The sequence below is a fragment of the Seriola aureovittata genome, chromosome 19 (assembly GCF_021018895.1).
Source record: "Seriola aureovittata isolate HTS-2021-v1 ecotype China chromosome 19, ASM2101889v1, whole genome shotgun sequence".
Classification (NCBI taxonomy): domain Eukaryota; kingdom Metazoa; phylum Chordata; class Actinopteri; order Carangiformes; family Carangidae; genus Seriola; species Seriola aureovittata.
The window spans coordinates 14,404,620-14,414,232 of NC_079382.1; the positions used below are offsets into that span (position 1 = coordinate 14,404,620).

Below are 9,613 nucleotides of genomic sequence, written 5' to 3' on the forward strand. Positions count from 1 at the left end.
TAGAGTGAAACCCATTATTACTAGCTATCAGTAAATTAGTATGAAAAATTTGTTTACATAAACATATAATCAGTCACCTTAGCTGAAGCATACATATGTAAAAGGAATGATCAGTCTGAAAAACAGCTAAATTAATTTCTTTTTTTTTTTGTCTTGTGTGACCCACAATGTAGATGTCTAATGGGAAATCATTAACACAAATTTCATATTAATGTAATTTGGGTGACATGTTAGTAAAAGTTCATTTTTGGACAAAAATTAAGTGTTAAAGACCAGAGAGGTATAAAAGAACAGTATACAGACAACTAGAAAAATGTACATATACAGAAAGAAGGTAGCTGTATGAAGTATGGTGCCCTAACCAGTGTGCATACATGTGCATGCAATAGTCCAGATCAAAGTGGCACAATAAATAAATACAGTATATTTGGAATTAATATTTATATAGACCAGTATGTATGTGTAATGACTTAAATATAATGTGAAAAATAATAGAAAAAGTAACAATTGCAAATACAATGTGATATACTGTGTATGTGTATGTTTATGTTACATGTTAAAGGGGAGCTTTTAATCTGCTAAATGCCAAGTGATATTTTATGAATGAACATTTCCTCCACGACACGTGGTGGCGCTGTGGTACCTTTTCCCATCAATTACAGTTGGGCAGAACCACCACCAGTGCGTAGCTGACGGGTTACACGGTGTCAACAGCACAGGGAGCACGGTGCAGTGTGGACAGAGGAACAGCACTCTGAAGCAAGGACTCAAACTCCAGCCAGCCGTATATTAACATGAACACCGAGCCTGTTGCCATCGTTGCTGCTGCAAGGACACCAATTGGTAACGTCAGATACTCCTTACGTAGCACACTCATTCATTAAACGCAGTTTGTAGCGCTAACATTGCTACTGTATACTTTATACTTTACACTTCACTGTAGCTCGTTGTCAAATTAGCTGCACTGGTAATTATTTATTTCTGTAACTATTACGTCTCATTGTACTTAATTGTATCATATGAGCTGCCTTTACTGCTGAATTTGTCTTTTTGTAATTAAGTAAAGTGGTTCGTGTCATTTAGTTAAATACGGCGAGTATTGCAGAGCTCTGATTGGTTCGCTCCAGTGTCCGGAGTCTTTTGTGGCCGGTGATTGGCTGGCTCGTCATAGTGCCACGGCACACGAGCTTCTTGTCATTGGCTACAATTGGCCTACAATCAGCGTCAGAAACAGAAACAGGTTTACTGCCAAGTATGTCAAAATTCAAAAATGTAGAATAATATAACATATTGTATGATCACTTTTTTAAGTTGGAAAACTTTTTTTTTTTCCAAATGACCTGAAAGTTTAATTGATTATGCTGAAGAATTTATTTAGAGATTAACCTTCTCAGTGGTAGCAAATGTTCATTCAGTAATGTTGGAGGACAGGTGATTCCTGCTCGACTACCCATCCATGTATGGAGGTTGAACATAGTAGCAGTGGGTTGATATTCCTGATCATATATCTTCCTCCCATTTTTACACAGGGTCCTTGAATGGTGCTCTGTCCACGGTGCCTGTGCATGACCTGTGTTCAGTGGTGATCAAGGATGTTCTGAACCGGGCTGGTGTGAAGCCAGAAGAGGTCTCTGAGGTTATCATGGGACATGTCTTAACAGCAGGTAGAACAAAGTTTGCTTATGTGTGGCAGAGCTCCCATATTCATGTTTCATGTTAACAGTTCTGTTGGGCAACATCAGCTTGACCTGACCTCTCTTTTGTAACATTTTTCTACTTGCTTGTCCCTCAAACTGACTTTCTCTTATTGGTGTTCACCTTCTCTGTATTTTCTTCAGGTAGTGGTCAGAACCCAGCACGACAGGCCAGCGTTGGGGCAGGTATCCCTTACCCTGTGCCAGCATGGAGCTGCCAGATGGTGTGTGGCTCTGGGTTGAAGGCTGTGTGTCTGGGAGCTCAGTCCATCCAGGCAGGAGAGTCCACTGTGGTGGTGGCAGGGGGCATGGAGAGCATGAGCAGGGTAGGTTACAAGACAAAATCCTGTCAGGGTGTGATAAAAAATTGAAAATAGGTGGATAAGGGAGTATCTGGTTGTGGAACCTCAGTACTTTTTAGGTAGTGACTGAAATGTGTAATTTCAGTAACACTGAATATCGACAGATGCTGAGCACTAAAAGTTGGCATTAAAGGTTTGACCAGATTGATCATCTTATTTACTCATTAATGGATCAGATAGAGACAGATCATATACAAAGTGTGCAAGTTCTTGTGTGTTTGCACAACATTTAGCATTTGGGTTCTCAAATGTAAAATTTTTGGTAGCAAAAAAAGTATTGGGTATTGGGTGTCAGTCTTGACTCAGGTGAATGAAAAAGTAAAAAAAATGAATAAATAAATAAAAAAATGAATTGACCCCCAGCCTTATTTGATAATTGATTAATTGACTAATTGTTGCAGCTATGATAAAAATGATTGTGTCCCTTGGTGAAGTGTCTGAAATTAAGAATAGAGACAGATCCTTGATAGCAGGAGGTCTTAACTGAGTTTCCTTTGACACCTCAGGCTCCTCACACACTGCAAATGAGAGCAGGGGTGAAGATGGGCGATGCCTCCCTGCAGGACTCAATGGTGGCTGACGGCCTGACAGACGCCTTTCACGGCTACCACATGGGCATCACAGGTCTAAATCTGTTTGATATTTCCATGGAGCAGCCAGTAGTTTATGTTGTATGGTGACATTGTGATAATCTTCATGTCTTTTTTTATCAGCCGAGAATGTGGCGAAGCAGTGGGGTGTCGGTCGAGAGGAGCAGGACCGGTTTGCTGTCCAGTCCCAGAACAAAACAGAGGCTGCACAGAAAGCAGGACATTTTGATCAGGAGATTGTCCCCATCATGGTGCCATCCAGAAAAGGCAAGAAGTATTTGAGGGATTTATAATCCAAGTGTATTTCAGAGAAATTGTCTCCTCTATCCTTGGTGTGTATGCACTGAAACATTTTTCTCACCCCTTAAGGTCCGGTGGAGGTAAAGGTGGATGAATTTCCTCGCCATGGCAGCAACATGGACAGCATGTCCAAACTCAGACCATGCTTCATCAAGGACAGCAGTGGCACTGTCACCGCAGGAAACGCCTCAGGTTTGAGAGTTGGTGCTTATGATCTCTGACATACATCAAGATGGCGTAGATGCTGCTGTCTGCCAACGACTGACTCTGTTATCTGAATTCATAATTAACATTATTAGGATGCACAAAGCTGCTTTTATCTTTCTTGCTTTAGGTATAAATGATGGAGCAGCAGCAACCGTCTTAATGAGCCAGTCAGAGGCTGAGAGACGCGGCATTAAACCAATGGCCAGAATCGTATCGTGGGCTCAAGCTGGTCTTGACCCGTCTATCATGGGAACTGGACCAATTCCAGCCATCAGGAAAGCGGTGAGACGTCAGCAGCAATTAAATGTAACGCAGAATGAAAAAAAAATGCTTCTTTGTTTGTAATATTAATTTGTGTCCTTGCTCTCTGTTAGGTTGAGAAAGCGGGCTGGCAGCTGGACCAGGTGGACTTATTTGAGATCAATGAAGCATTCGCTGCCCAGTCCATTGCTGTGGTCAAAGAGCTTGGCCTGAATGTAGACAAGGTAATTCATTATCATTTAAGAGTTTTAAAATTTTAAGTCATCTTTATCCCACAAAAGCCAAGGGGCCTAGTGGTAGACCACCATACAACTAGTGTTGTGATCTTTTTTTCCTTCCCTCAGACCATTAGCAGCCAAAAAAACGAATGTTTTTTTAGTAATGTAGATTAATCGCAGGAGTCGATTTGGCAGATTTACATGTCATTTAATCTACACGTTCATACTGAAGTTACCTTAACCTTTTTGTTCACTCCTCAGGTGAATGTGAGTGGCGGTGCGATTTCTCTGGGCCATCCCATCGGTATGTCTGGCTGCAGAGTGCTAGTTACTCTGCTGCACGCACTCCAGAGGACCGGAGGACATAAGGGAGTGGCATCCCTCTGCATTGGAGGAGGGATGGGCATCGCCATGTGTGTGGAGAGGGTTTGAGATTAATCCAATATCTGGTGCTGCTTCATGGATTGCACTCCTTCTCATTTTTTTTTTTTTTAGGGATATTGAAATATACTGTTTACACTGCAGGGTATGATATGAAACATTTTAAAGTGACATGAGTATATGTTGTGATTGTTGGAAAGCTTGCCATTCACACTGTGAACTTCACTTTAAATTTGATCCTTCTCAGGCTCTAGTTGTGAAGCATGTGGCTTAATGTTAAAGGACGAGAGGTCTACATGATAATCTAGTCTATGACAGTTTAGTGAACAAATAGTATCTTATAATTGCTCTTACAGCTTGGTGTAAGATGTGCTAAACAGGCACCATACTTCAGTGGTAGTTGACAAGATTTGATGTTTTCCTTTTAAAACCAGCTGCTTTCAGTTGCCTACACAACTGATAAAATGACACACTAAAACAGCAAAGCTTTAGATCCCAGTATGTACAGGGTTTAGAGGATATGCAATATTTCTGTAGAGTATCATTTTTAATTTGTGGTGTAAATTATTGATAACTGTAATAAGCATTCAATAGATCTTGCTTGCTCTAAAAACCTGATACTGATCTACATTCCGATATCTTCCCATGTGGAATTGGACCTTCTTTCTCTGATCAATTCTGCAGACAGCAGCCTTGAAACACAGCTAAGTGCCATAAGGTTAAGTATGCTAGCCTTCTCTAACCTAGTGCTTCCTGTACATGGTACCCATGTTTGTGAAAATGTTTCCTGTAATCCAGCTGTTCAACATAAAAATAAAATGAAGTCAAACCTGTTTTTTTTTTTTTTTTTACAGCCTGCACAATCACCACAACTACTCAATTTGAATTAACAAATCAACGGTCATTTACAATGATTGGAGCTTTATTAAGTGTCCAAAAAAATCCAACAAATCACTTACAGTTCCTCTGGAAGCAAGACCCCGAGGGAGAGGGAGTGGGAGAACAGTAAACAGGCAAAGTGCACGGCCTACACTAGAGCAACAGCCATGAAGAGCTCCTTATGTATAAATACAGACGTTGAACCTATTGGGACCAGTCGCAGCCTTTTAACCCTCCAGAGATCCTGATTCCACAGCATCCCTGTACGATTGCCCGCCCTCCTTCGGCTCTGGGAACAGTTTGATGAGGTCATCAATACGAAGGATGGTGATGGCAGCCTCAGTGGCGAACTTGAGGCTCTTTGTCTTAACCATAGTGGGCTCGTACACGCCAGCTTGACGGTTGTCTCTTGGCTTGCCGTTAACCAGGTCGAGACCAATCCTATAGGACACACAAAATATGGTTGCTCTTTTTGGCATTCCTTTTTTGTTTCACAAAAGTGACAGCAATTAACAGTCACTTATGGATTAATCAGATTACTTTCTCAATTTATTATGTTTCATAAAACATGAGAAAAAAAAAAGTGAAAAATCACATGTATCAATTTCCAAGAGCCTGAGATTACATCTTCAGATTGCTTATTTTGTCTGACCAACACTCCAAAACCAGAAATTTGTAAATACACCTTACAGTATCATGACTAGTGTGGCAAGAAAAAAAAACAAAAAAAAAAAACAACAACTCACCACTTGAGATTCTTGCGTTCAGGATTAACTTGAGCCTCATTGTGGAAGGCACGAAGCTTGGCCACCAGATCAGTCGAGTCCTGTGCAGCATTCACAGCCAGCGTCTTGGGGATGACAAGGAGAGACCGAGCGAACTCGGCAATGGCCAACTGCTCCCGGGAACCCTGAAGAAACAAAAGTGATGAGTAAAATTTCAGTTTGGAAGATTTACTGGTCTACAACCTAACACTTTGCTGATGACAACCCCAGATACCCAAATGGATTCATCTGTGACAACATATAGCTCACCATGCTGGTAGCATAGTTCTCCAGGTAGATTGACAGAGCTGCTTCCACAGCGCCTCCTCCTGGTACTACAGACTTTGACTCCAGCACCCTCTTGACCACACACAGAGCATCATGCAGCGAGCGCTCCATCTCGTCACACATGAAGTCGTTGGCCCCACGCAATACAATGGAAGCTGATGTGCGTGCTTTGGTACTGAGAGGATTCAAAGTTAGGAGAAAACAGAAGAAGCACAGTTAACATGTGTCAGACCGTAACTGTAGACAAAATATATGAAGGACTTCTTTCAAATCCCATTAGTGCACAAGGTTTTCATATCTGCTGCTACAACTAAAGATGAGAGGCACCTCTGGAATCTGTGGTACTCTCATAACTATCCAATTCATTATTTTACATTCAACATTCGTCCATCCAACAAAAGCAAGAGTATAATAGACTTAAATAGTTGCAGTTCTTACTTCTTGACAAGGATGAGCTCGTCATCACAGATGCGCTCCTGCACAACCTCCTCAGCCTGGCCAAGCATAGTGGCCTCAAATGTCTCCTCTCCCTCCAGGTTGGTCAGAGATGGGCAAAGAGTGGCTGAGAATGAAAAAAAAAAAACACAGCTAATGTAAATAACTGCTGATGGTGATGAGTTCACACTCTGAATCAGAGCATGACTAAGATGCTTTTAAAAAAAAAAAAAAAAAAAAAAAAAAACACAGCATGCTCTCTTCTTACCTCCTGTTGCCTTGGCGATACGTTTGAGGTCCCTCTTAAGAACTCTTCTCACTGCCATGGCTCCTACATCCACAAAGTACTTAAGACACATGTCATCAATGCCACCAGTGGTCAGGATCACATTGGCACCTGCTGCCAAAATCTTTTGGATTCTCTCCTTGGTGATATCAGATTCCCTGAGGTAAGAAAATATTATTTCAGTCTCAACAATCAGACAATACAAGGTATACATAGTACTCAATGTCACAAGTCTGCAAGACCAATATAAATTAATTAAATAAAATCAACTTTAACTTTAGTTTTGTGCCAAATATCGTGACAAAACTGATTATAGGCATTATAGGCATTATAGAAACATTGTCCAGTCCACAAGAGTGGTCCAACAGCTCAGAGAGAAGCTGCTGCCTTGACTCATGGCTGCTTATGTTTTCTCCCACGCGTATCACTGTGCAAACTATTGAGTCAGCATCACAGCAAATTTAAATGGGAAGATTTTTAATTTTTTTTTATTTTTAATAAATGTGTGTATGTGAGAAAAACAAAAGACAAAAATATTCCATAATTATTAACCTTTGTCTGATCTGGTCAAGCTTCTCTGGGTCGCTAATAACGACTTGGACTCCCATCTTCATTTTGGTTTTCTGCAGGCTGAAGTCCAGGCAAGCAATCTTGGCGTTAACAACACGCTTTACCATGCCTTTGGACAAACAGAAAGCAGCATGTTTAATAAACAATAACTGAACAGCAACTAAGAACAGGATGGGGACAAGAATCATAAAGCTACTGAAACAAATGTGGCCTAAATTAAGGTTAATATTCAACTGTCTGGCCAGAAAAGAGGTGCCACAGTTTACAAACTACTGTGACTACATTCCTTTCAAAGCCAGCATACTGTCTCCCACGCGTATCACTGCATACACCACCAGGCAAGACATAGCAGCAAATTTAAATGGGAGTTCAATCAGCTGGATTGTAGCATTACAAATTTGTGATCTTTGTATCAAACGCACCTTGTGAGCCAACTGTGCAGTTCAGTGCATATCCATTAACCAAGAAGCTCTCTTTCTGGCTGCGGCCATGGGCTTTCAGCACGTTGACAGAGTTGATGGGATATTTGGCCACCCCTTTGCTGTCCACAAACTTCACAGCCATGGCAGCATCCACCACCATGTTAGCAAAGAACTCTGCATCACTGAAGACTCAGGAGTCAAGGCAGATAAGGACAGCAGAAAATAATTCCTTTACTCACATGCAAAAAAATAAATAAATGTGACTATGGGGGTTGAGTCCCAACAAAACATTTCTACACTGCCTCATAGTGAGGGAAGGATACACTCCAATGATTTTGGAGGACATGGATGTCTTGGCTGCATTGATTAGGCACTCTCTGCCCAGGTCATCTGTTCCAATAGTGAGATTTTCATTAATGTAGCGCACTGCCTCCCTGGAAGACAAAAAAACAAGAAACAAACAAAAAAACAAGTTTGCAATTAAGAAAACCTGAATTGATCAAATGTATGATGAAAACAATGGGAGACTGCAGGTTCTAAATGTAAGCATCTTACTTGCAAGCCAGACGGTATCCGCTAATGACTGACGTGGGATGAATCCTCTGCTTCACCAGCTCATCTGCACTCTTAAGCAGCTCTGCAGCAATAATTACCTACAAGAATGTCACATGGCATACTTTATATGAAACAACATACAGTATAACCGGTTTCCTTAAATCCATAGCTAAAAGTTAAAAGTTATGGAATTCACACTGTGCCATCATTTCATTAGGGGTGGCAGAAATGAGACCGCGCAACCCCTTCAGATACTGAAGGGCAGTTCATCTTTCCTGTTAGCATAGCCACACATCCGTAATAAAAGGCAGATGCATGGTACTAAAACAGGACATTACAATTCACTTTCTGCAACTAAGTGCTCTGTGTACAGCCAGAAATAACAAGCATAATCTAAAAAGCACTCTGGTCTACTTCTACAGGTCAGAGCAGCTGTTGCCTTTACTCACCACAGACGTGGTCCCATCTCCGACCTCCTTGTCCTGCAGGTCAGCCAGTTCACACAGGACCTTGGCAGCTGGGTGCTCCACCTCCAGTAGCTTCAGGATGGTTGCTCCATCGTTGGTGATGGTCACGTCCTGTCAAAAACCATAAGATACAACTGAAGATCACCAAAAGGCTTTAATATTTGCCGTCATGTCAAGAGACCGTTAGAAAAGGTGTAGAGAATGTTAAATGTTACGCTTACCCCGATGTCGTCCACCAACATCTTGTCGAGGCCAACGGGTCCGAGGGAGCTCTTGACGATGTTGGCGATGGATGATGCCGCCATGACTGAGAAGAAAAGAAGGGAGCTGCTACTAGCTGTTGTTTTTAGACGGCTGTTACATCCTTTAACATGTCTAGACTAACATTTAACGCCACTTCTAGCAATGCAATATTCTGTCACTTTATTAAGTGGGGTGCACAGTCAGCTGGCCACACCTTCAGATCATGACAGTGTCTTTTCTATCCCATTAGCATAGCCGTCCATTCATGGTGGTGCGAATGAAAGGTACTTAAATGGGATTGTTAAAATATAATAAATGTTGCTGGCGTTAGGAGCACATTGACTGTGCTTTGCAAAAGTGCAAAAGAAACGGAGCAGAGGCTTAAAGTCAACGTTCGTTTTTGTTAGCGTTAGCATTAGCCACACGTGTGTTCAACGCAGTAAATTAATCGGTTTTCCTGTTGAGCGTTGGAAACGCACCGAAAAGACGTTAGCTTTATCTGAAAGACCAAGCAAAGCAGCACAATAACTCACCATTTTGAGTGCGAACAGACTCGCCAGATGTTCTCTGGCCGAACACATTTAACGGACCCTCTAATAGCGACATTTTGGACCACCACGCAACCGAGAAGAAAGGAAGCGGCGCAGTGCACTATGGGTGAACCGGTATTAACCAGAAGGTTCGAGAAGAA

The 9,613-nt window shown here is 41.7% G+C and overlaps 2 protein-coding genes and 1 non-coding gene across 3 annotated transcripts; 1 reads left to right on the plus strand and 2 right to left on the minus strand.

Moving 5' to 3' along the window:
- Positions 1-684: 684 nt before the first annotated feature.
- acat2 (acetyl-CoA acetyltransferase 2) lies at positions 685-4,846 on the plus strand. Its single transcript, XM_056405451.1, has 9 exons — positions 685-843; positions 1,530-1,664; positions 1,839-2,020; positions 2,563-2,680; positions 2,770-2,913; positions 3,016-3,138; positions 3,281-3,435; positions 3,528-3,638; positions 3,894-4,846. The coding sequence occupies exons 1-9, from the start codon at positions 795-797 to the stop codon at positions 4,062-4,064; spliced, it is 1,188 nt and encodes a 395-aa protein (XP_056261426.1). The 5' UTR covers positions 685-794; the 3' UTR covers positions 4,065-4,846.
- A 68-nt stretch (positions 4,847-4,914) lies between these two features.
- Positions 4,915-9,613, minus strand: tcp1 (t-complex 1). Its single transcript, XM_056405448.1, has 12 exons — positions 9,456-9,613; positions 8,901-8,986; positions 8,662-8,790; positions 8,213-8,310; positions 7,981-8,091; positions 7,658-7,839; positions 7,218-7,344; positions 6,648-6,823; positions 6,383-6,506; positions 5,927-6,119; positions 5,639-5,802; positions 4,915-5,333 (listed from the first exon to the last, which is right to left on the minus strand). The coding sequence occupies exons 1-12, from the start codon at positions 9,526-9,528 to the stop codon at positions 5,120-5,122; spliced, it is 1,677 nt and encodes a 558-aa protein (XP_056261423.1). The 5' UTR covers positions 9,529-9,613; the 3' UTR covers positions 4,915-5,119.
- On the minus strand, positions 9,084-9,222 carry LOC130160858 (small nucleolar RNA SNORA29). The gene has a single exon (XR_008826060.1). It is a non-coding gene; the product is annotated as a small nucleolar RNA SNORA29 (small nucleolar RNA).